General features: G+C 40.6%; 1 protein-coding gene across 1 annotated transcript; it reads right to left on the bottom strand.

Moving 5' to 3' along the window:
• Nucleotides 1–273: 273 nt before the first annotated feature.
• On the bottom strand, nt 274–25,451 carry LOC130142154 (copper-transporting ATPase 2-like). The gene is given in 23 exon segments (XM_056323636.1): nt 274–1,858; nt 3,335–3,437; nt 4,220–4,337; nt 4,445–4,645; nt 7,035–7,177; nt 8,483–8,560; nt 8,563–8,619; nt 9,987–10,185; nt 11,726–11,908; nt 13,364–13,558; nt 14,293–14,427; nt 14,640–14,794; nt 15,915–15,976; nt 15,978–16,028; nt 16,168–16,259; nt 16,444–16,610; nt 16,969–17,041; nt 17,606–17,780; nt 18,145–18,221; nt 19,662–19,823; nt 20,703–20,866; nt 22,018–22,254; nt 24,227–25,451. Coding segments are annotated over 23 exon segments (4,272 nt in total). The 5' UTR covers nt 25,407–25,451; the 3' UTR covers nt 274–1,593.
• Between the last annotated feature and the right edge of the window lie 2,496 nt (nt 25,452–27,947).

Genomic DNA, 27,947 nt, shown 5'->3' with positions numbered 1-27,947 from the left:
TTTACATTAGGAAGAGCAGGATTTGAACCCATACTGGAAACAGCTCTATATTTGAGTTAGTGAAAGTAAGTGGTTATGTCACATTGTTTAGCATGGTAAGTCCTCTTCTTTTACTTTTTAGATTAGACTATAAAACTGTGGTCTTCTTACTTCACAGTCCTACAGCTGAGCAACACAGCACGCCAGGATCGGGTTCGGTGCACCAAAGTCATTGATTCCTACTGCTGTGATTCTAAAAGGTGTTAAGGGAAGAAATTGACATTCACAGTGATCAAGTTACTGCAAGCTTTGGTAAAGATGTTAAAGTGAAGAACCTTGGTTCTCATTAAACTCGAGCAAAGAGGAAAATTTAAAACAATTCAAAACAAATTGACATCAAATTTTAAGCTATTACAAATATTCTTAGTTCAGGTCCTCTGTCATCAGAAAAGGCTATTTATATGATAGCAAATAGAAGCCCCACATTTTAAGGCTGTTTTTCTACCTTTACCATTTAAACTTTTGGCTCCATTTTAAGCAGCCATCAACCTGGGTTTAACTTATGCAACAAACTCATTCCATTCAGCCGTGCTGGAGTCACACCAGTGCTAGTTCTGTTCTCAGTCACACCATGGCAAGTACCACCTTTGTTCACACTGGCATAAATTCTTCACTCTGCTAGAAGGAAGACACAGATAACTGCCCAACTGTCAGGAGCTTCATGGGGTCCTGCAAGGTATCCACAGGAAAATGATATGCTAACTTGAACCAGGAATTGCTCTGCCTCTGTGGGCTTCAATAGGAACAGAAAAGTTCCTGGTGACTTAACAGAGTTTTTCCAAAACAGATATATCTATAAACATAAGTAACTCTAGAAGATATCTTGCGCAAAAAAAAAAAAAAGAGGGGGAAAACAGCTGATATGGAGCAAAAGATAAAATCTAGGAGAGCAGTGGGAATCACAGAACAAGTTTAGCAATGGAAATGTGCATCAGAAGGATGTGATATCTGAAAGCAAGTGAAAAGCTTTGAAAGAGACCTGTCAGAGAATTATAGTCAGTGAAACACTGAAGCTTTTTTGGTCCAAGGACATGCACATGAATCCTAAATACAAAATGCTCTCACAGCGACATGACTAGTTAGGATTCTGTATAAAAATAAAACTTCTGACCACAGAGCTTCTTGTGCCATGGCTATTTTCACTCGGAGACAGAGAACGGTATTTGGCGGCTCTGAAAATGCTTTTGTTTCATGTGCTCTTAAAAGAGTAAAGTTAGAAAGAGTGAAAAGTATGAAATTTGATGCCCAGCAAACAGTCCAGAAGACAGCAGCATTTTTAGACTCTGAAAATTACAATTTTACATTATGTCACTAATTGCTGTGTGCAAAGGAGCCAGTTAATTATAAAGTCACAGATTCTTTCTGTGACTAGAAATAACTGGTGACCTGAAAAAAACCCCACAGTCCATACAACCCAACATTGAGCTGAGTTGCAATTGCTTTATGAGCTGAAGGAACGTTTTCACTTAGAGCCCTGAAACTCTTGATGAAGTGTCGGACCCTCCCACTGCTAGTGAGGAGGAATGTTTCCTCCAGTACTAAAAATACAGTGCTTCAGATGTACTGTTCTTCATCTCCTCCATTCATGAGCAATGACCACTTGTCCCCTTCCTCCTCAACAAAACCATTACATCTCAGTAGCCTGTCTGAAGTCAAGGAAGAGAGAGACACTTGGCTAATCTGATCCAAAGGAGCTGATCTAGATGAATCCCTCCTCCTATCATCCATTCCAATATGAACACTGATTTGGGAAGGAGTAAGTGGCTTCATGCGGCCTTGAGCTTGTGCTTCATAACTTTCTGTGTTTGGCTTCTTGTAACTAAGAGGAAAAAGAGAAAAGATGTTTGGAACTGATGTGCAGAAGTGTCTTTGGCATTAGAACAACTCTGAAACTTCTGATAACCTAAATGTTACCTGCACTTCAGACACAATGTTAATGACTGAGAGTACTGGTCCCATTGCACTAAGACATTTCAGTAGTAAAAGAGAAGGACTCTCAAAGCGACGTTCCTTAAGAAAAAATATGAGTTTGCTGAATTATGAATTATGAAAGGGTTCATAGCAGACAGTTGCTGGGGAATGGACTTGATGACCCATTCAATGTATTCTAGGTCAAAAAAAAACAGCAAGGGCAAGTTTGCATGGTCTTCTTCACATACATGTATTATCGTGTTCTTTGGAATCTGAAGTTCTATTCAGCTGATGTAAAGCTTCAAGAAAGATTACTGGCCTACAGGTTATACTGGAATACAGCTTCCATAAGTCTGAAGCCAAGTATGTTTTGGGGGGTTCTCAATATCTAACCATGATTGTGTCTGATACTTAATGTAATCAGCAGAAGATCAAAATGATTGGAGAATAAAGGAATCCCTTCTCAGAAATTTCTCATCCTTTGCATAACTACACACAGAAAGTTCTTAGGATGAAAATTCTATAGTGGTAGGGCTGATTCTGCAAACAAACATAAGCACATGTGTAGTTTTCATTCTAGATTGTGGTCTCACTGAGCATTTACAGGATCAGAAACATGATGCAGCAACAGATTTCCTATATTAGTTTATACTATACTGTACTACACTATACTATAAATTACACGACACTACAGAAGACCCCAGGTGCTGTAGGAACACATGAAGGTTTGGACTAATTTCAGACACTGTAAAGAGTCTTATTTTTGAAAGTTGTTTGCTCACAATGCTGTTAAAAACAGGCCCACTGTAACTGCATCCAAAAAGGGCACTCAAAAATCTAGCCTAAAGAAATTAATAAAATTAACGTCCCTTCCAACCCAAAGCATTCTGCGAGTCTATCAATTTGAAAAATCTTGCTACAGTTCAGAAACTGGTTCACTTCCAAAAAAATAGAGTAAGATACTTTATCTACAGTAAGGTGCAAAAGAATAAATACACTGCTGCTGTCTTTCTCTCTGGCTAAGTTAAATAGACAAAAAATAAAACCATGTACAAATCTAGATTTTGAATGATTTGTTCACTTGATATTCACAGCAAACCCAGTGTTGATCATTACCTCCCTTGGTACTGAATTACATCTCCAACACAGTGGCATCCAGTTACACTTTTAGCTGCTAGTTAAAGAATGCTCAGTACTGTCTTACTCCAGGTCTGTTCATGATAGTGACACATGTCTCTTTGGAGCCAAGGATTAGACAGAACAACGCTACATTAAAGGACTGTCAGGTACTTTTAGGTATACAAAGCCCAAAGTAACTTCTCACTTGAGTCCCAGCAGCAGAGCTACCTAAGGGTCCCCAGCTGATTAGTATAAGACAACTTGCCATTTCAGCTGCAGGGAAGACAGCACGACAGACACAGAAGAAGCTGCCATTGCAGCTGATCCCATCCAAGGCTGAAGCACAAGGCCAACAGGCATGAACACACCTAGCAAAAAAACATACGGGCATGAGCTAGAGCTGCCTGTCCCGATACAGACATTTCTGTCCCTGGACATTATAGAACAGACTGGCAGTTCTGCAACATGACCTGCGGAGATCTCCATAAACAGAGCTAGATTGATATATATTTACTTACTTATTTTAAAATGTCCCTTCTGTTGCAAGGGATGACCTTAGCACCAGTTCAGTTACAAGACTGCGGCCACAAGGTAAGACTGTTTGTCCCCTTCAGCTATTCTGCACATATGAAACAAAGCAAAAGCAACAGAAAGACAAGGCAATAGTCCAGGCAAAGGACAGAGAAGTTACTCATAAAGAAAGAATGCTTGAAGTAAGTTTTAAAGAGGAATCTGGAGCATGAGATGTCTGACAGAAACAGAGAATGCAAGAAGTAGAAGAGAAAATGTGTGATTCAGGGTGAATAAAAGAGGGAGCACCCAGAAGTCAGATAGTATCTCTGATTAGAGCTGGCTTTGAATATAAAGAAACTAATCCCCAAGTACCGCTATGAGAAATAAGAGCATGGTTTTAATTTCATTGCATGAGAACTTTTTCCTAAGAGTTTAAAATTTGGGAAACAAAGATTTTTTTTCTACAACATGAGAAACAAACAAAAAAAAGAACGTATTTATTCTGTCCTCCTCCTGCTAAGTTTCAACTACTCTATGAACCTCTATTTGGTTCCTTGAGCAGGAGATCCTGTAAGATGCACCACAGAACTCAACTGTGCTGCCGTCTTCAACAAGCTGAGCTCTGGCAGTCACATACCTGCTGCTATGGGTATTCCAAGCAGATTATAAATTAAGACAAGAATCAGATTTATCCGTATTCTTCAAACTGTTCTCTTTAATAAGTGAATACTGGCAACTACATCCAGCAAGTCATTCTGCAAGACAGAAGAGCATTGAAAGTTTTCCACATGCAGTCTTCAGAAAACAAACCAAAAAGAGGAGTGTCAGTGATAAGATAGGACAGGTCAAAACTAGTGCTCACTTGGATAAGAACATCTGCTGCTTCAATGGCAACATCGGTGCCCGTTCCAATTGCAATTCCATCATCGGCCCTGGCTAGTGCAGGGAAATCATTGACTCCATCACCAACCATTGCAACCTTCCTCCTCCCATTTTGGAGCTCCTGGACCTTTGCAACCTTGTGAGAAGGAAGAACCTCAGCAAAGACTTTTTTGATCCCAACCTATGTACAAAGAAAAAACATATCCAGTTGGTGATATGCTTCATGCTGAAAGGAAGAGCCATTTGCTATTCTGGGTGAAGGAGAAGCAAAGGAAGACCAACTAAACCAATTCCACTGGAGACAACACTTGCAATCTACACAGGAAGCTGAAAAGCAACATGTCTTTGGCATAAGAAAGGGACTGATTATAGCCCCTTCCATCTTTACTGCAGAGGTGTTGGCAAACCATGTTCTGTCATTAGCATCATGCCCCACATTGCTTCTACAGCTCTACTGCCCTGGCAATAAAGGTTTGATGATTAAAAGAGCCAGATTTCAGCTAATCATGCTGCTTGAAGCATGAAAAAAATTTTCAGTGAAACCACAGAATCACAGAATTTTTTAGGTTGGAAAAGACTTTGAGATCATCGAGTCCAGCCATTAACCCAGCACTGCCAAGTCCACCACTAAACCATGTCCCCAAGCACCACATCTACACATCTTTTAAATATGTCCAGGGATGGTGACTCAACCACTTCCCTGGGCAGCCTGTTCCAACACTTGACAACCCTTTCAGTGAAGAAATTTTCCCTAATAAACCTCCCCTTGTGCAACTTGAGACTGTTTCCTCTCATCCTATCATTTTTTACTTGGGAGAAGAGACCGACCCCCACCTCACTACACCCCCATTTCAGGCAGCTGTAGAAAGCAGTAAGGTCTGCCCTGAGCCTCCTCCTCTCCAGGCTGAACAGCCCCAGTTCCCTCAGCTGCTCCTCATCAGACTTGTGCTCCAGACCCTTCACCAGCTCCGTGGCCCGTCTCTGGACACGCTCCAGCACCTCAGTGTCTGTCTTGCAGTGAGGGGCCCAAAACTGAGCACAGGATTCGAGGTGCAGCCTCACCAGTGCCCAGTACAGGGGGACACTCACTGCCCTTGTCCTGCTGGCCACACTGTTCCTGTTACAAGCCAGGATGCTGCTGGCCTTCTTGGCTGCCTGGGCACACTGCTGGCTCATGTCCAGCTGGCTGTCGACCAGCACCCCCAGGTCCTTTTCCACCAGGCAGCTTCCCAGCCACTCTGCCCCAAGCCTGTAGTGCTGTGTGGGGTTGTTGTGATGCAAGTGCAGGACCTGGCACTGAGCCTTGTTGAACCTCATACAACTGGCCCATCAGACCATCCGTCCACCCTGCCCAGATCCCTCTGTGGAGCCTTCCTGCTCTCAAGCAGATAATGCAACACAGGAACCCCATATGATCAGGCAGTTGCAGTAGGGGAAACACAGAAATGCCAAGTATGTCCAAGTCTCAAGGAGACTATGAAGATCAAGCAGATGGCTGCCTAAACACTTCTACCCATCCACATCTCAACTTATAAGGAGTTGTTACCAATGGCTTTAGCACTGGTGGTGTACAGAAGAGGGCTGGCATAATGCTCCTGGTTTGGCTGCCTCAGCAGGCAGAGATCAGCTTTTCACTACACAAGGTAGGAGCTCTCTTTTAACCTTTGAAAAAGTAACATTTTAAAAAGTTTTTAGGACTGGCTTACTATTTTTCCATTGGAAAGAAAGTAAGTGCCAAAAATTCAATGAAAATATAGGTTGGCACAGACTAAGCTTGTTGGAAAACTTCACCTGAGTGCCTGGAACCATAAATAAAAGCTTGTTTCTGAAAGACTTCTCTTAACAAAGTTGAGTAGGAAAGCACTTTACCACAATTGAACACAAAAGTGAAAGTGTGAAACAAAATAGAAGGATTAAAGCATCACACTGATTTAAAAAACAGACCTCACAACATGCGAGAACATGCATACCACAGTGCTGGCTGAGTTAGCTGTGTGGTGAGATATCTGAGGAAAGCGAGGTAGCACACAGTAGATTAGAAGCAGATTGATGCAAAAGGGAAAGAGAAAAATTAAGGTGGAGAGAATAGAAATGTAGCAAGGTGGAGTGAGATTTTGGCTTTGCCTTTCAAGCAACATTTATAGTTTGAGATCAAGGAAATCTCATGTAAACCCAACATCTTTTAGACTGCTATGCTTCTTAACAATTCTTACTGTTATTACTGTTGCCCTTAATGACAAATCCCCACTTACCTTGTTGGGAACAGGACTGGACCTTAAAGCAAATTTCCTTCATCACTAACCAAACATGACTGCCCTTCAGTGAAGGAAAGCAGGAGGCTTCAGTTCAGCAACAGATTAATTACTGCAAGAACCTCTGTATCTCTGAAGAAGTACTGACTGCTTGTCTTCAGTGGGATCTTGAGGCAGCCACTGGCCTCAATCCAAGAAAAGCTAATCTTCATTTAATGCATTCAGTGAAACTCTGATTTCCTGCCCCAAATTCACTGCAGTAAGCAGAGTTTTAGAACATCATAATGTATTTTTTAAAAAATGTAAAGAAGCAGATACCTGAGTAGCAATGGCTTTTGCAGTTTTTCTGTTGTCCCCGGTTATCAGCACCACATCTATTCCCATGTTTTTCAGCGTGTGCACAGCAAGGGCTGCCTCCTGCTTGACAGTGTCTGCTATTGCAATCATTCCACACAAAACGCCTACACAAAGAAATGTCCTCTGTTAGAGAGAGCTGTGGGAGGCAGAAAGGCAGTGAGAGAACAGGACTTCCTTCCATCACATCATGTGCCCACATTCTGGGCAAAATTGACACTCATAAACCTGAACAACTGTCTACAGTTTTCTAAGTTATGGTCTCTTACACACACACACACACAAACTTTTCACACTTATCTGCTTCAGATCAAACAACAAACACCTTTGATGTTTAGGGACCAGGAGGAAGGGGAGGAAGGTAGCTTTTACACATGCCTGACTTCTAGCTTTTATGGTACAGACAAATACAATAGCGGGCTAGAGAAAGTTTGGATAATTGTGTCCAGGTCACATGTTGAAGCCATTCCTCCAGAAGGAAGTATATAAAGTATCTGGAATTATGTCTCCTAATCTTTCAGGGTTGGATCTCTATTACAATTAATTACTTCCATACAAAAGTGTTGCAGCTGCCTTCCAACATAGTGACTCAAAGGTGCATCCACATGTCTTTCATGTGACTTACAAAAATCTCACATTGGTTTACCATTGCATGTTACCTTTTCAAAGGACTTAGGTAGGTTTCGTACCCCTGCATCTCTATCTGCTATCATTAACAGTGATAGGAACACCAGTTGTACATCAAAGCCCTTACTTTCATGTTAAGAGCATTCAGTACTACTGGACTGATGATGGAGCCCAGGCCAAGGCATGCAAATGCCTCTCAAAATTGCTCTCTAGGAGCACCAAGTATATTTATTCAGTAATTGAACCAGAGACCTCACTTCAAGACCACAAATGCACTGGTAATATATCACCATTACAGCAGTTTCTCATGTTGAGGTATTGTCTGGGATCTTTTTCTGTATGTACAGCACAGAACAGAACCCCTTTGGCAAAACTCTTTTAGTCAAATCTATACTTTAATGATCTAATGAATCATCATGTTTATTCATGAAATGTTTTGAAGTCAGTGATGCAATAGGTTGGCCTCTGATCCTTACGTGATGTAAAATCAGGATGGACTAGCTGCACTAGCACTGCTTTTCTGAGCAACAGACCTAGACAACAGGAAGTCCAGAAATAAATAGTTAAATTTAAAACTGCCCAACAAAATCTTATGAACAGTGTTCTGAGGTGAAGGCTTCTTTCAAGAACACCTTGATACTTTGCAGTTCACAAGCAGTTCTGCACTAAAAGATCAGTAGTTTCTTGACACTAAGTCACTGATCAATTGCTCCAGAGTTTCTTTTTAAGTTCCATGGTTGGATCAACTGACAATTTCTTAAGTCACTCCAAAGAACAGCAGTTACCATCTATAGCCACTAGTATGGCAGTCTGTCCTTTCGTTTCATGGTCTGTCATTGCATCATTCACGTCATTTGCAATATGCGTCGCATCCACTCACGATTTCCAATCAACACCGAGTATGTATGAGAAGCTGATGGACCTTTGTGCACAGACATAAAGAAAAATGAGCAACTCAAAAATAGTGAACACAAGCCAGAAGTGTTTGAGGAGGACAATGTCTGGCTGCATTAGCTATAGAAAGTTATTCTGAAGATGTTTTCCTAAAATTTTTTTGTGTATGTGTGTTCCAGACTGGCAATGCTCACACCAAGACACAAACAGAATTAGTCTTGTTGATGTGCTGCTGTCATGGCCAAACACAAACGCATAGGCACTACCTGAAGACAGCCTCATAAAACTTTTCTCCTTCAAGACTCAGTCTGTGCCTGTTTATGCACAGAACTGCATCATGAACTAACATACTTAATGGAAGTATCTGCCTGTATTTGCCTTTGCTAGTTGACATTGTTTTTCTGAATAAATGCAGTATGCACATTTCATAAATGCCATGCTGCTTTGTTCTCACAACTAATGACTTCTTTCACATATAAAGGCTATTTCTGGTAAGAAAAAAGTAGTTTTGTTCTAACAAAGAATGAAACAGTTTGTAAAGCACCTCATTATATATTCAATCCAACTTCACAAGAGCTGTATGAAGCAAATGAGAAAAATATTACATTAACACCATTCACAAATGGCACAGTTGTGATGATTAAAGTTCTTATTTTATTTAATTCTTCTAATAGCTTTCTCAAAAAGGTCAGGAGAGCCACAGCCTTCTGAAGAGAACTGATAAGCTTCTTAAGGATGGCTTTAAATACTTTTTCTTTCTCTCCTACACTACAAAAGAGCAAAGTGGCTTCCACAGACCCTGAAACAAAAACAAATGTATTGGCCTAATCAAAAACATCAGGCACTGAAACTTGGTTTGCAGATGTAACATGCTTTATTGTGCATCTGCTGAATAGGTTTTATTTTTGATTAAGTGCCTTGAGAGATATATGAACAGAAAACAAGAGGTCCAAGTTAATAGGGAACTAAAGGGTAGGATATAAGAAGTTGCAGTAAGACAACATATGTTAAAGGTAACTGCTCTAAATGGGGAGATAATGCTAATTGGCAAACTTTGCTCTCTGCTGGACCATTCTTCTACACAAAAAGAACATTGCTGTGTATGCCTTATTGTCTATGTATTGTAAGGACTTTCTGAGTACCCATCACAGTAGCATTTAAATTGTTATTTAGATTTCTGAATTGCAGAGAGATCAAGAGTCTCAAGAATAGGGGAAACAGAGAGCTTCCATTTTTGTTAAGGCACATTTTTGTCCACCATGTTCTTTGCCTCCTCCTGCCATATATTCACCTTTCTGTTGTTCCTAGTCTGGTAGGATTGTTTTACAGGGGTCAGGACTGTTGATTCATTAGCTCTCACATTGTGACTGGCGGTCACTTCAGGGGCAGACATACCATGTGATTCCGAGAGCGTGATCAGCACGTTATCTCCCAGAGGAGCACTGCTGTCCCTGCTCCTGTTAGCGTCCAGCTTACTGAGACCCTCCTCAGCCATGCCCAGGACAGCCTCAACACCTCCAACTTTGCAGCTGATGCCACAGCCTGGGACTGCCTGGAAGTCGGTGCAGTATCCCAGGCTCTGAGTGCCAAGCTCCTGTGGACATAACCAGAGTCCATCATCAGTCTGTGCTGCCCACATGGGGTATAAATATTAGATAACTCCTGCTGAAAAGAGGCTTCATTCCTCTCCTTGACAATGACCGACTGACTGAAAAGCAGCATGGAGTATCAGTAGCACAGAACTAAAAATAAGGATGTTCTGGACATGCTGTGGTTTAGACTCCTAGAAAGGGACAGCCATACAGATCACAGCCCTAGCACCAGAAAACCATAAAGGACAGCTATTCATGGCAGTTCAAGAACAAAGCAGTTACATTAGTGGTTCATGGCCTCAGCCAAGACTAGGAACTAAAGAGAAATACTGTACGATAAGCCATACAGCTTCTGAAAAGATGCAAATCCTAACTAACCTCACAGACAACTGGCTGTGGGGGATCAGACCTTTTATATATATATATGTAAAAGTATAGTGAAAAGCTGTATCTAATTCCTGGAGTGATCTGGCTGGATGATAAGGAAACTGGGTCTTTCTGTTGAATTAGAAAGAGAAGCCAGTGAGTACCTTCAAGATGAGAAAAGGGATTACCAGGACCCTGAGTTACAAAAAGAGTGGAGAAAATAATAATTTATAAACAAGTTATTCTGGGTTGTCTTTGGAAGTTGGAATTACATGTACCTTTCAGTAACCTTATTACAATACAGGGATGATAAGGCACGTGGTAAGAATATTAGCAGACAGTATAGCATTGCAATTAATATAAGCCAGATCCAGTAATAAGAAGTGCATGGGATGACTACAGCAGTGTACTAAGACAAATCTGAAACCAGAAAATGTAAAATACGACAAAGGCAACTGAGTCATTACCCATACTCTCTTTTTACTTCTACATTTATATGTTAGCTTCTAAATTTTACCACTGAAAGATCTACCACTAATAAATTTGATATATTCTTGCCAATGAATTTTTCCATGAATCAATTAATTACTAGTCTTAGCAGAAATAAATTGTTTATTTAAACCACGCTTCCTATTTTGGTTACTATTTGTGCTTTCATTCTTCCTGAAACACTTGAGGAACACATGCAACACATAAATGACCTTTGAGCATTTGCAAAATTTGCAACAATTTGAGTGATCTATTAATTCATTTGTGAAACTCACAAATATCACGGTTTAAAGCTTTTTGACTAATCTATTCAGATAAGCAAATGACTAATAGAAGAGACTAGAGTCAGGTAACATGAAATGTCACCACACACATTTGCTTCACAATGCTATTTGAAGCATAAGTATCCCTCCTGCACATATTCCACAAACCTGAATTTTCCCACTAGTTCAGGAAAAACTTTTTAGTATCTTGCTTGAGAACTCCACAGCATTACCAGAAAAGCAAAGGTTAGAATATGCCTTCTGGTATTGTCCAGACTAAGATGCACAATCATAAAATCTCCCAGCTTTCCAGCCTATTATTTTTCAGGCAGGCCTGTCCCTCAGGGACTTGCTTTTTTTCTGCAACATTGCTACATTTGCACAGATCCCTTCAGGTCTCAGATGAAACAGGAAGGCTAAGTACCTCTTTGCAGTATTTAGTGACTGCCACTCCTAAGGGATGCTCGCTGCTGGCTTCTGCAGTGCCAACCACTGCTAGTACCTTCTTCAGAGAGAGCACAGCCATGTCTCCCAGCAAAAGCACTCTCATGACTTTAGGAACTCCACAGGTGATGGTCCCAGTTTTATCAAACATCACAGTCTTGATCTGCAAGAAATAAACCAGTGCTACTGCCTAAGCCAGAGCTACTGCCTAAGCCCTGCAAGCATAGGGAGGCACATAAATACAGGCAAGACCTTAGTAACAAGGTGACTATATCCACACCAAGACATAATAAACCTACAAAAGTAGAGATTCCTGTATGTACTTTGAACTGTCTGTAGAGCAGGTGATTTCACCTGCTTTCACCATCCCGTACCTATATCAGGATCTCAGACAACAGAGTCATTGCAGGACTTGTACTGTCCTTTGTGTATGTATTCACATGCAGGACTCACGTAATGGCACTTCAATCACTTTTACCACAAGGGATATGATGCAAGGATGGCTTTTACAAATGCTGTTCTGAACAATTAACAATAGCACTGAAGAAAGAGGACTCAGGAAGTTATTTGGTGATAGAGCAGGTAGGAAGAGTACAAGAAGCTGCAACAGGTTCCAGAAAAAACAATCTAACCAAAACCAGCCTCATGTTATTCACCAGAATCTTCAATCACTTGTTAGCCAGCACAAAGGGTCTTGAGGAATCGGGAATGAACCAGAAAACACACCCCCACATACACTGAAACCCAAACCAAGTCAATTCTAATCCTAAAATACACAGCACAGAGAAACACAAGAACCAAAAAAAATTAATAAAGTAGGCACTATTTCCATTCCCAGCTCTTCCAACCCATCGACCTTGCAGAATCCAACAGGTCACCTCATTTTCCAAGCCCTGACGCTAGCCTCACTTAAATTCAAAAGGTAGAAAGTTCTGACACTAATTAGTAGTAACTTTTTGGTTTTTGCAGAGCCTTGGAAAAAGTTCTGGTTTATGCTTTATAATGTACAGTAAGAACAAGAATTACCAGTCTGATTAATTTATTCTTACCACTCTTTTCACTTGAAAGGTTCTGCGTATGTCTAATCCAGTCTACCATAGCATGGTTTAAACTCATATTCTTTTCACTGGCTGTGAATATGTCAAACCTGTTCCTTCTTAGATTTCCTCCTTCTCTTTTCATCTCTTTTCTGTCTTTGAAGGGCTTTTTCTGCCTCCCTCCCATCTTTTTTCTATACACTAAACTAACTTCAAATCTTTCTGTTTTTCTCTTACATACTACATTTTAAGCTACGGATCATGAACATTTCACAACATTCCTCTGAAGAAAGAAGGAAAACACTGGATTATTGGGCTTTTTTGCAGAAAAGGTAATGAAAGCACAAAAGTCAGAAACCTCTGAGGTCATGCAGAAAATTAGCAGTCTCACTCAACACTTTGCTGTGACTATGAAGAAAGAAGGTCAGATTTGTCTTCTTTACCTAATGAGCAGCAAACAACAGAAAAAAACCCAAACAACATCCTGCAGTCTTTCTCTCCACCAGCATGACTTTCTGGGAAATTATATATCATGTAGCAACAGCTGGGTAAGCTACCAAAGTACAGAATAAACTATTAACCTTGTGTGCCATTTCCAGGGGTTTTCCACCTTTGATGAGAATACCATTCTGCACAGCAACTCCTGTGCCCACCATCACAGCTGTGGGGGTAGCCAAGACTAAAGAACAGGGGCATGCAATGCTCAGCACAGTGATTGAGGTTTGAAATGCAAATCTCAGTATTAGTTTAGCTTTTGAAACGTGTTTGTTCTGATTCTGCAAGAAAAGGGAAGGGGGAAAAAAAAGAAAGAAAGAGATGGATGATTGCTAATAGAAGATAACACAGATGTACAATCAACCATAGCCATTTCAAAAAACATTTACCTGGAAACCTCCCGTATAGGAAAGCAATCTATTATTGTTACTGTAATGGTAGAGAAAGGTCAATGTTATGAATTGTTTATGGCAGTATTTTCTGGATTTTTTCCTGCTCAGGCACACATATACTTGACTCTGCTCTCAGGCTGCCAGATGACGATATAACTTGTTGACATTTCCTTCATAGCTTAGCAAGGGAGAACCCTACTCCCAGGCACACAGATCCCCACAGCTGCTGAGCACAGCAAATACACATCCTGAAGATAATAGAAGCTCATCTTCTTTCTAAAGCCAAAATCACTATCTGCCATCAGGAACAAGGATGTCCAGAAATATTTCAGCCATGATAGGAATGGTTCAGCTCCTTGCCATGCAGCTATAGATTATTTTTAGTCCAGAAAGACTGCCAATAATTTGTTTGTAGAAAACCCATTCAGAACTAAGGGGTAAATGCAAAGGTATATTTATACCTGCAGATAGATTTTAATTAGTGTAATTATCTGCTCTGTGTAGAAAACACCACATTGTACAAAAGTATTTGCCAGGTTGCAACATCAAACCCACAGATGGTATGTTAATTACACTGGAAGGTATCCTAACACCAAAATCCAGCTCTTAATGAAATTACTTACAGGAAAATATTTTTTAATAACATCAAAATTTATAAAACCAATTGTGATCCACACTAGCAATGTCACTGTTGAAATGATGATGATAAATAGAACAAAATATCCACTAAACTTATCTGCCAGTTGCTGGATGGGTGCCTATAAAAAAGAAAAACAGGTATTTTCATGTTTATGATCAAAACACATAAATATGCAGAGTTCATTAAAATATCTAATAGTCTTAATCTGATTCTTTTTAGAAGTCTGGAAAAAAACACAGTTTCCTGAACAAGTAAATATATCAAAATATAGACTCTTTTCCTTATTTAATCAAAATATGGGACTAAGGTTTTCTTTTCTATTATTTTTACCTTTGACATTTGAGCTTCTTCCACCAATTTCACAATTTGTGCCAGGGTGGTATTGTTACCAACATGGGTTGCGTTAACAAGAACTGAGCCATGTGCATTTATAGAACCAGCAATCACTGTGCTCCCAGGCTTTTTAGTGACTGGCATAGCTTCCCCTAGAAAGAAAAGGTAAGAATAAATGAGCCAATACCCCTAATAACAGTGAACATAGTCCATTAGCACACAGCTCATTTTTTTGGTAGCAAAATCAGTATGCTAACTTGAAATGCTAACCCGTATGCACGACCAGAAATCACATATTGTGTATCTCTGTCTAGTGAAGACATATGTAAGTGGTCTCGTACTTCTACAAACATCTTCCTAGGTTTAGTTTCAAAGCAAATGCTGTTTTCTTGATCCTAACTCTCCAGTATGCCATCCCTCAAAAGGGCCAGGAGCAAACTGGTTGTAAAAGCAGCTTCTAGGAATTTCTCCAATTAACACTTTGCATAGCCTTTGGAGTTTGAACAATTTATTTCCACCACCCTCAGTTTTCAAAGACTAGAGAAGTTGTCTCTGTGGCAAAGCTCCTGTTCTCATGCTGCCTCTCCAAAAACACTAGCTCAACAAAATCTTTATTTTCTCTCTTTTTAGAGTTAGTGATAGTGACTGGTTCTCTTAAGCTAAGGGCGTCCCTGTTTCCCAAGCAAAGTAAATACATAACTAAAACAAGTATGCCAATGCCAATGTAAAGTTTTTATATCCTTTACCTTATTTCTGAGAATTGCATGATGCAGGAAATTCTTATTATATTTACAAAATTAATTGAAAATATCAGAAGCTGTGAAAAAGTCTCGTGACCCTTAATGAGCATCAAGTTGTGAGGCTCTCTTTCCCTCTCCTTGCTCACTGGGAGATCGCTGTCAGAAGCCCTGTTTGGTGCCCATGCATATACACCCAACATCTCAACAATATTTCCCCATTGCCCTTTAGATATTATTTCTGAGAAGGTACCATCTCCACAAATACATTCCAGGGGAAACTCCCACCAGATCTCCAGAATAAACTCTATCCATCCCATCAGTACATTAGTGAAGGTGACCAAACTGAGCAGAAATTCTTCAGCATTTTAGGGTGTGTGCAGCTGCAGGATTTGGATTCAAGCTCAAGAAGGCTAGGCACAGAATCCATTAAGGTGGGAGTTTATTCAGACTGCAGCTTTTGGGTTGGGTCTGCCCTCTTCCCTTGTAAGAAAGAGTTCTAGAAAATGTCACTTCTTTGTGTAAGGGAAGTTACCAGTAATAAGAGACTCATCTGCCATAGAGCTGCCTTCAATGACCTTTCCATCTACTGGGAACAACCTTTACGATATCACCCCTTTGAACCAGTTCAACAGCTACCTGCTCCTCACTGCAAAAGACACAAGTAGAACAGACACATTGTTTACACCGGTAGCTTCAAAAGAATAACCAAGCTTTCACATTAACTGTAACAAGCCTAGTCTGTGCATTCAGGCAGGCTGAAGGGGTTTTTGTTCATAAATATATACCTGGTGATAGAGTGGTCAGGTCCAAGAGTCACCACAGTGGCTTCTGTGGCTTGTAGAGATATAAGTTTAGCAAGAGCTTCTGAGGTCTTACTCTAAGAAACAGAGAAGAGTGTGTAAGATATATTGAGATAGATAAATGCTGATGTCCACTTAACCCAATGAACTAAATGACCTTCTATAATATAGGCTACATCATAAACGTCTGACTCAAAATTCCTCTGAATAGTTCTATTCTACTTTCATCACAAATACACAATTAGTGTGAAGATGTGTTACCTTTGCTATGTGTTCCAGCCATCTCCCAAGGGCAATGAACACGAACAGCGTCGGAGGAGTGTCAAAGAAAGTGACAGGGCTTTTCTCTGCCTTTTCAATTATCGCTAACACCAGGATCACACACGAATACACATAAGCAATCGTCGTGGCCAGTACGATGAGCACATCTGTTGCGACAGAGGGAAGACACAGTCACTCAATATGAGTGATCAGCAGACTTCGTTTATTGTCCCTTACAGTCACCTTTTATGCCTTGTTATAATTAGCTCATACATATTACAAAAGTTAAGCTCATTATTGGTTAGTTGCCTAAATACCAAGCCCGCCCCTAGTTTCTCTTCTGTAGTTATCTGTTCCCACCTGCAACATTCTTTTCCCACCGCAATCTTCCTGTTATTGTGTAACAAGAACAGCCAAGGACAGTGTATTTTTGCTTTACTTCAGATAAGCTGAGAGCGATGTGCATTTTTGTCCAGCCAGCTGGACTATGTCTATGTGAACTTTTTCAGCTAGCCAGTTATCCACACACATCCATATTGGCTGTCTTGTGCTTTAGAGATTTGTAAGCTTGTACATAAAAATACCATCCACCAAGAAACTGTTGATGTAAGCATGGACAGACGCACATTAAGATTACAGCAGTGAAAGCAGAGAGTACATGATGCCGCCTATAGCAGAATTATAAGCATGTAGTATATAAGGGAAAGCATTGCTGTCCCATGCAAGTTTTATATTGCTATAACTTCAGTTGACTGGTCTACTAGGAGGCTGACTCCATTGTCATCCTCTCACTTGCCCTTCCCCATTCTCAAAACAACTCTGCCAGCTAAATATCATCCTTTTCCTCAGCAATGAAAAGTAAACAAGGCACAGAAGTTGAAAAGATTTGCCTATGCTACCCAATTAGTTTGCAGCTGATCAGGTATTTCTTCATTTTAACACTACCTTCCCCACTTGGAAAACTACCTGATGCAGCTTTGGCAGGAATAAGTCCTGTGAGCAATTACAGAATGGAAAACCTGCAGAAAAACGTCACTTTATTCTGTGTAGGTGGTACAGACAAGAGAGCAAGCCTAATCCACTAAACCTTTCCGGTCTTTTCTCTTTATCACATGTTTTTACAGAACAGAAAGCAAACCCCTAGGAAGTACTGTGGACATACCTGAACAAACGTGCACAGGACAAAGAAGAGAAGATTTAAAATAGATAATCCAGGAATGAGATTCTGTTCCAGCACCATAGACCCATGGTGCTCCCCATTGGGTATTAGCATATAAATCATTAGGATTAAGACAGGGATACCAAAGAGTAGGCTGCACAAGAAAGACTTCCTCCACCTGAAAAGTAGAAGCTGTAAATCCCCAACTGTCATACACCCAGCAGTACCCAGGCCAAACAGTGTGCTCACAGTGTACAGCTTGAGCTATTAGTACTGTACACACAGCTTTGGGATATTTTGGAAAGATACAACATTTGGGGACAGTTTCTGTGTCTCCTACGTGTTTAACTGTATAGACTTCTATCAGTTGAAAACTGAAACTAATGAGAGTAATAAAAGTACTTGAATCAAATGGCAAATTGTAAAATTGAATATACTTTACACAGGATAAGCTAAATTATCTGGGAAGAGTGAGGGGCAAGATGAGTTAAAACAGATGATCTATACATGTTCATTAGTGAGAGAGAAACAGAAATACTTACTGCTGTATTTCCTTTTTATGATCCAGGTTATGTGCATTTGGAACTCTTCTAGCCACAGAAGCATGAAAGCTAATTTCCTTTTTATTGAAAGGGGAGGGAAGATGAGTTAGTTTGGATTAAATTAACAAGATTACTTATACTTAAATTACACTACTTCTATAAGAAATGTCAGAAAAGGACAGTGTTGCATATTTAATAAATGCTAACTTCTTATTTTAGATTCTGCCAACATGAGAGGATATTTCAGACAGTACTCAAAATGTGGACTGCAAAGGATTTCTGCTATGTATACATGGACACAATGTATAGATGCAGTAAGTGTCCCAGGACACTGGCTGCTGCCCTCCTCCTCAAGGAAAATTAATGCCCCTTCATCTCCACTGGAATAAGTATGAGAGATGGGAAATACCACAAGGGAAAGTAAAAACATACAAGCCACTGGGCTAGTCAACCTTGCAAGCATCTCCTTAACACTACAGGTGAGTAGATACACCTGAAGCTGAAAATCAAAATTACTAGAATCAGTTTAAACCTGTAAAACAACAAACCACAGTGCAAAGCATCCCAGAAACAAATACAAGTAGCAAGCCAGTTTTGACAGATGCTTCAGTGAGTTACTGCGCCAGAACAAGGCCCCCACCAAAAGTCAAAAGCCACAAAAAACCCAAAGCACACTTGCAAGCACAATACATTTAAACTGTACCTGCATCACGAGATGCTCCTGTGGCAAAATACACTTTACGGAAATACTCTGCCAGCCTGAACAGTGTACTAGTTAACACGTTAATCACTACTGCTGCATCAATTCTGTGGTCTAGGAGCTTTTTTTCTGAGTAAATACTCTAGAACACGAAAGGCAAACAGTCTCTGCTGTCCTCCTGACCACTCACTGCATGCGCCTCATAGAGTAAGTTCTCTTCCCTTCTGGTGGGGCAGAGAAGCAAAAAGTTTTGTTCACACCCAGGCTATGATAATGGCAGATTTTATGATCTGTGTGGTTACTGGTAAGCCAGGATGGTTTTCTTTTAGTGGCTGTACCACAAGCTTTCAGTTTAAAAAGTTCTTATTTGAATTGATGTGGGAATAAATGCCAGCATATACAGAGATGTGTAATACTTGTGGTATGAGCTGTTGCAAAACTTCTTTTACAACCTCTTTCACTGGCAAGAGAAAGTGGTAATTTATTTTCTGAAGTATCAACACTTCACTGAAATGACTGGAAATCAGAGACACATGATTCTACACAGAACTGCAAGGAATTAATATATGACACTTTTATCAGATATAAATAAAAAAAGTTTCTTTTTTGTAGTTTTTAGGGTGTGGTTTTAAAGTAACAACCTGGGAGACTATGCACTACTGTGGAGTATAACAGCTTCACCACAAGAGCATAAAAATATATGGCAATAACTATGGCATCTGCAAAAGTCAGTGAGAGCTCTCAAATACCAGCTCCTTTATTTCCTTTTTAACTTCACCTTAGAACTGTTCATACATAAAAATTTTCTAAAGCCTACCTCAATAATTTTTATAATATCTCGAGGTCCAGTAATTTCAGGATCAAACTGGATGTGAGCTTTGCAAGTAGCAAGTGCAACTGAGGTGTAGAATATGCCATTTGTTCTCATGAGTTTGGATTCAATATTGTGAACACAAGAAGCACAAGTCATCCCTGTAATCTAAAGAAAAGACAAATTTAGGTACAGTTAGCAGTCCCCCACATTCACCCAATATTTGTGGATGAATTTTAGACAAGGCTTCCCACTGTCACAAAGGTGCTAATGACTGTTCAGGCTCTTCTGGTACTGACCCACGGCCTCAGCATCAAGATTTTATAGAGCTGTCTTAAATGAAACAAAGCTGAGAACATAACTGTCCACTTTAATTAAAAAATTCTGTAACCAGCAGTTATAGTCACAGCTATATATTTGTATAGCAGCACTTGTACATTGTATTAAGTGTAATGGTATAGCTAATACAGTTCTATCAACAGCTATATTAACATTGCCAAACTCAATCTCTGCATGTATGACTTCATCTCACTTAAATTTTCCTGTGGCTTCAGTAAGTAGGTTCTCACTTTCTGATCTATTAGTACAGCTGCAGACTGTTGTTATCTGACTTGTAGTGGGTATATCAGAGAACAAAAATAGATTTGTGAAGAATCTGTCCTTCATATAAAAAAATTATTAATTTTACCCAAAGTTCTCAGACCTCTGTACAAAGCCCCAGGCATTATCAACACACATTTGGTGATATGTTCTCAGTTGCTCAGAGTCTGTACTGTTGACTGAAGTCACAGAAAAGTTCTGTTTCATTTCTTCTTGCTAAGTCTATTATATATGTACAAATATCAGGTTTTATTTCACTGCCTTTGGACAGGTTCTTCTAAGATGAATTGATTTTGTCTTTTCAGCTATTAAGAAAAAATAGTGTCACCAGCCAGAACTGACTTGCTGAAGCCGCAACTACTTAAACAAAAGCATTTGCAAGTAAACTACTCTTCCAGGCTTGACTTTTCCAAAACCAACATGTAATTTCAAAACCACATGACTTACAAGAAGCTCCACACTCCCTTCTGTTTCTGCATGATGTTCTATGACAGTAGCTTCAAAACCCAAATTCTGGATCAGCTGTGCTATTTCAAGAGGCTGTATGAATTCTGGCTTGTATTTTACCTCTGCTTTACCTGCCATCAGTGCTATCAACACTGAAATAATTCCTGCAGTGTCAATAATAAAAAATATTAGATAATGCAGCTCCTTTGAGGGTAAGAAAAATAAAATATCACAAATGATTGCCAATGAGGGCTGGAACAACTTAGAGATGTTATAAACCTAATAATTTCCCTCTGCCTCCTTCTAGCGTTGTTCCCTAGTCCCAACTGCAAAGGTTTTACCGAGATCCAGCCACACTGCAGTTCCCTTCAGCAATGAAAGGAACTGCAACAGTTACACGTGGAAGGAGGTGAGTTTTGCTACGCTCTAATGAAAATAAATGGATGTTCAGAAGCAATCTTTGCACTCATTGATGCAAGCTCTACCCTGGACTCTGTAAGTTTGGAAAGCCCTAAACAACCCACACCCACTCCCACCCCAGCACCATGTTAGGCCTTTTTATTCTCTTGGTTTTCCCTTTGTTTTGTTTGGGGTTTTTTTGGTTTTTTTAAATAAATAAACACACATAAATTTAGAATTGGAAAAGCAAAACAAAAATCACAGGCAAAAAAATTGTTCTTCAGTGCTAATGGTTTCTTGGATTTTGTAATCAAGGCAGTAAAACCATCACTGGGGCACTGGGAGTGCAGTAATTGATAAGCAAGACCCTCCAAAGGCATGCCTGCACAAATTAAATAAGACTCATCTGTTCATCTTCTATATGGCCAGAGGAAAGGCAGCTCCAGCCTGCAGACTTCTAACCTAATCAGCTTTGCTGTGCCTAAGCTAATATAATTATCCAGGAACTGGAGCCACACATTTGTTTGTAACTGCTTGTGCAAATGTGCCCTGAAGTGCAAGTTTCACATCACACGTGTCAGAGCTCTCAACAGATCTGGAAGAGATGGATTGCTCTATAAAGCAATAAGGCTCTGAAAACTAAATAAGAAACATTTCTCTGTTCTTGCCTTGAGCCTTATTTGAAATTTTTATCACATTACAACTTACTGTTACAATACAAGTATGTCCCCTGGGTTTGTCTACCAGTGCAGTAGGATAGTTAAACAATGATATAGTTACATTAGCACTAAAAAAGAGCATTAAGTCTATTTAACTTCCAGATGTTGTACCATCCCCTCTTCCATTAATCACATAGAATACCTTTTCCATCCCATAGTCTCTTATAGACTCATTATAGGAATCTCAAATTTACTACCATTTTCTTTCTGCAAGTTTCTTTCAATGGTAGACACGCATGATGCACAGGTCATGCCTGTGATTTGTAAAAAACACTTTTCCGCTCTCGCTCCACTGGGCTGGTTTGGCACATCGAGGTGAGGAATGTCTGGAAGACCAGCTGACCCACAGCCGTGGCGAGGAGGTTCTGGAGCTTGAGGCTGCATGGCAGCATTGCTGGTGTCAGGCCGGTGCCTATGTTCTCCAGCGGCGGTATCTTGAATAAATGCACAATACACCGAACAAACACTGTTTACAGTGTGATTGGATGAGGCAAAACTACAAACAGGTCACATTTATCAGTCATGCAAAGTCTCTTAGTTATTTGAGAGGTGACATGGTAATCTCGGTGTCTTCATGGAAATAATATAGATTGTTACTATGCATATAACAATATACACTCACCAGTACCACTTGCATGACCATTTAACTCTACAGAACTAGTTTTCCACTTTCAGATGGCAAATGATTCCCTCCGATTTCAATGCCTAGACCTGACAGCTACCTCCACTTGATAAAGATACATCGGTATCTATAGGGTCCTTGTCCAGCATAGAGAAGGCAGTCCAGTCATACTCATTCTGCCCCTGTTGTCGTCTATGCAGGACTCATAGCACTTCATCTCAGACAAAGAAAAGGACAAGTTTCTCAACAGTTTTCTCTTTATGGCCCAATATTTACACTGCAAGTACTGCAAAATGAATAGTGGAAGGATCTGCAGCACTCAGAAGACCTCCACACATGCAGGCCAGTTGCAATAATTTTTGTTCTTACCAGATACTGTACAGACACACAACAGCTCCAGCTGCATTCACAACCTGCCTCCTTTGGGCAGAGGTGTTGCAGAATGGCTGTGTGATCACGGCCATGACTCCCTTAAAGATCTTTGTGAAACAAAGTTAGCGTAAGTTAGCTGAAGCAGGCCTTGCAGCTATGCTGAGGCATGCTGATAAGGAAGCTGAGAAAAACACTGACCTTGTGCCTAATGTTGTAAATAACTTTGAGGAATTCACGTAGACAAGAGAGGAAAAAAAAAAATGTAGCTAGCTATCCGCAGAAACCGCAAGTAGGAGGATGTATGAAAATGTAACCCTTTAGAGCTTAGCCAATCAGCAGATGACTAGTAGGCATAATTAACTGGAACTGTATATAAGACATAATTGCGCCGTAATAAATTGAAGCTTGCTTTATCACTCATATTGAGTTTGCCCGCTTGACTTCCCTCGCCGTCAACACAGAGGTTTGTGTAGAGGAGCAAGAGTTGCTTCTGAACACGTTAAACACAGGGGGTGCCCTCCTTTTCCACAGATGAATTGGAAGGTCTTCCACCAACAAATTATAAACAAAAAAAAAAATCATAATTAACCACCACATATGGTCTCCTCCTCATTTGTAGTATAAAAGATTCAGAGGGATTGGGCCCATGAGAAAAGTGAATAGGATGTGGGCTATTGCCATCAACCTAATTTGTTGCAGGTAAACTACATCAGTATCTCAAAGCAAATGAGTTGAAGCAGATAAATGTTGCCACATTTGAAATTCACTGGAGAGGAGGTTGTGCACCATAGCAACTTCTTAAACATTGAGCACATGTACAAAATGTACAAACTGTGCTGCAGCTGATATGTAAAAGCACCTGCTCCCACCAAAGAGTACCTGCATCTTGCCACTCACCTTGCTTAAAATAAGGCTTAGTAAAGTAGGGCTAGTAAAAATAAAGAAATAAAGGTCAAAGGATTAGGACACTAAAAAGAGATTTTAACTAGGTAAGAAGAGGTTTAAAATGAAAGAGATTTCATTAAGTTTGTCATGGGTTTAGTATTCTAGAACATAAATGAAAACATTTGGTTTGATAGATCTACTTACAGCAGCCTGTAGACATAGGAGGAAACCTACTTCAGTGGGTAAGGGGATCAGCTATTTGAAAGACCTTGTACCAACTTCCAAACCTTTTGGCTTCATAACATAACTCAACTCTTCCACCCACTAGTGCAGTTATTAAGGGCTGAAATAAGGTGCTCCACATCTGAAATCTCTCTCCCTTGCTAAGTGAGATCAGATCAGGACAGTTCCTTAGAAAAGACAGTGCCAATGGGATGTTTCGAGAGTTTCTCTCGAGAACAGAGTCTCAATAAGGTGTTGCATGGCCCAACCTGGCACACTACCCACAAAACTAAAAACACTGTTACCTGTCAGCACAGAAGCATCAAACCCCATGTCTTCTATGGCAGCTCTTAACTCTTCTCCATTAGTGACAGCTGGATCATAATGTATGGTCCCAGTTCTGCCAGCTAGAGAAACTGCTATATGTTGCACTCCTTGTCTCTGTGATATGATCCCTTCAATAGACTGTACACAAGAATTGCAGGTCATGCCATCAATCCTGATAACAGCTGTGCATGTCGTGTCTTGCAGTGGCTCTCTGAAGAGATCGCATAGGAAAGCGGATGATGGAGATTCTCCTTTATTTGCTTCTGAACCATTAAGGAGGCATACTTTAAAGTTTCCAGGTGGAAGGGATTCAATAGCTTGCTGCAAAGCTGACAGGGTAATCAAATTTGGGCTATACTGTATCACAGCACGTTTATGTTCCAAAGATACTTGAATACTTTGTATGCCAGGAAGATCTGATATATTTCCTTCAATGTTTCTGACACAGGACTTGCAGTGCATGCCTTCTATTCGTACAGCCACCGTAGCTGTGCTACTCATCTCAGCGACCGAGGGATCCACCCCATCACACCCAAGACTTCCTGGTGTCTCCTTGGGGTTTGCATTCTGCAAGCGCTCAAGATCGAGGACACACAGCTTCAAAGGAGCTGATTTACTTTTAACAGTGCAGGCATACCCCAGGTTACTGATATGGCTCTTGAGGTCATCAGGTTGTATGATGTAAGGATAGTAAACAATAACTGCTTCCTGGTTACCAAGTGACACCTTGATTTTTGCCACACCGTGCAATTTCCTAATCTTTCCTTCAATGTTGGTGACACAGGACTGGCATGTCATGCCTTCTACCCGAAGCTTAACTACTGCTTTTCTCAAGCATGACAAATTTACGGTCGCTGTTGTCAACCTCTCTTCTGCTATGTTGGCATCAAAGCCCATATCCTGAATTTCCTGGCAAATCTGTTCAGAACTTATTTCTGACTGCAGATACTTTATTACAGCATTGTTCTGTTCAAGGGAGACTTTAATACTCACAATGTCCTTCACCTTAGAAATTTGGCCTTCTATTGACTGCACACACGATTGGCAAGTCATTCCCACAATGTTGATTGTCACAGTGTGTTCTTGGGAAGATGACGAGGGCACAGGTTCAAAGCTTTCCTCATAGCCCATGTTGTCAAAAGCAAAATTGTGTTTCATTGTAGGCTCCAGCTCACAGCCAGGAGGAGAATCAGTGTTGGACAAAGCCTAGGGAGCAAAAGGAAAAATAAAAATAAAATGTGTGTAACTTTAGCCCTGCTTTTAGAGGGCAATATTCTGCATGTGCTTTCAAGCACACGCTAGAAGTGCTCTCAAGTCAGCCTATACTGCCAAAACGCTTCACAACATTAACTTACACTTTGAATATATTAACAGTGAGCTTTGCTCACAATGATGAATCAGGCCTCTGCCACTTCTCTTGAGCAGCAATTTAAAAAATATTCACTAGGGATGTAAAAGCAAACTTGTCTCAATATTCACACACCAATCCAATCATTGAAAACTTGAGCTCTCTGCAGCCACGGGGCACTTTCACCATGCAGCCCACGCCCTGCTCTTCAGAGCACACTGGCACAAAGGATCACAGCAGAGTGTGCTGAACGCTTCTTCACAAATGTCAGAAGCTGGCTTAGCTTGGCCAACCTGCTACTGCTCAGAAGGAGCTCAAATCAAACCAAACCAAACCAAACAAAAAACCTCACAGAAAACAGAATCAAGAATTTCCCAGGAGCCTGAAACAAGCTGGCAGAGGGAGGAGCAGTTGCACGATATCTGAAGAGCTATACACATGCACACAAAGGCCTGGGCTGTCTGCCTATATATAGGTAAAACATTTAAGTTAAAATCTATATCTGATAAAGATTTTAAAAGACACAAAACTATATGCAGATGCTTCCACTCTGGTTTAGTTTCATCTGCCTCCTTGTGAGGCACCTAAGAAAGACCATATATTGAGCTACAAGAACTCACTGGTTTGATCCAACACTGATTTTCAGGATGTAATGGCCAATACTGAAGCAGATTGGCCAGAAGTGGACTATCTGACTCTCAGCCAAATCACAGGCTCCACAGTACTGAGACTCTACAGTTTAATGCACTGAAGTCAATTGAAAATGAAATATTAAAAAAAAATATATACTGATAATGGCAATGCTTCTCACCGAACAGGTGACTGGAGCACAGACTCCAAAGATTGCCAAAGGACATTGCTGGTCCCAAGTGATATGGAGGACTGAGAAGGGGAGGGACAAGTCCCAGACTGTCAGAGAACATCAAAATTCATGTCCATGACTTAAGGCAGCTCTAACTACTAAACATCTAGATGCAAGCTACTACAACGAATCTATTCTCTCACCTGTAATGCTGTGGGCTCTCCAGCATTCAGTAAAGCACCTGATGCTGGGCATTACTGCAGGAAGGGGCTGGAGAAGGGGCACTAGATCAGGCTCAGTACCACAAATCTTGTTCCTACCACCGACAAGAAAACTCCCTCCTTGGTACCACAGCATGAATGAGAAGCATTTAGGGTGCTTATTAACACTGTACTGCATCCAGTTCATTTGATGCAGTATTCAAAATTCATTAACTTGATTTTGTTTCACACTTAGACAGCTTGGGAATAATGAGGGCTGGGGTCATGACCAAAACAGCAAAAATTTAACATGAAAAATTTGCTTTCAGCCTTCTCCATATTTTATTTATTAGAACAGGAGAAGGAATGAGCAACTTTAACTCTTCAGCATTCCAGTGCAGCCCCTCACTATCCTGACCACGAGCTCTCCCCCCTGCCCCCTCCCCCTCCTCTTCGCCTCAAGGCTATGCTCCAGAGATGCTGGTGAAGAAGAGTCATGGGAACATTTTAGCCCCACAGGTCTGGCAGCACCGGGGGTACATACCTCTCTCCTTGCACTTCCCTTACCAGAAGTTACTAAAATCCCCAACACACATGGCATAGCTAGCCCCTCCTTCCAAAACAAAGCATATACAGTTAATTGGACCTCCCTGCAAAAGTGGTTCCCTGTTTAACCACACACAAAGATGACCACATGCTTATTTCCTCTTATTTGTGCCTTCCCACAGTTTAAAATAACAATATGGCCTTGTATATGGAAAAGAAGCCCATCTGAAGATGTGTAGTCTCTCACCCACTGCATTTCAAATGCTGCTGAAACTCAGAGTTGCATTTATTGTAATGTCTACCTTGAGAAATGTTATATAAACATTGTCCCTGTCTCCTCTTCCCTATCTCCCATCCCCAGTGCCCCAAGGACACTCTGCTCTCAGGGGCCAGCTCTTCTTATCACAAACACCCAGTAAAGCAAAAATCTGCATGCAAGTTACAGGAGCTCAGCTTGTTCATTTACTTTGGCTCCTACAACAAAGGCATTTGCCTTCTGCATCCTTTGGTGAAACGGTGAGAGATGAGTGAGACAAACATCCTCCACTCTGCTGCTCCCCTCCACCGCGTTTTCTGTCAGCCACTTGTAGATGAAACCCAGGAACCATCACTGGCCTTATGTCCTCCACCGTGTTCCCTCCACCCCCACGCTCACCAACCACCTCAGTTTTCCTCTATATATAATAATACAAAAGCATTAAAGAGTATTTCTGGTCCTCCAGTCTTTTGAAAAACATAAAAGCAATGACTGATTTTACTATTTCAATGCATTGTAAGCCACAAAAACATAAAAACTTGGCTGC

This window comes from Falco biarmicus, chromosome W (assembly GCF_023638135.1).
Source record: "Falco biarmicus isolate bFalBia1 chromosome W, bFalBia1.pri, whole genome shotgun sequence".
NCBI classification, from domain to species: Eukaryota; Metazoa; Chordata; class Aves; order Falconiformes; family Falconidae; genus Falco; species Falco biarmicus.
The sequence above is the reverse complement of the archived record's forward strand: the minus strand, read 5'-3'. Positions and strand labels throughout refer to the sequence as shown.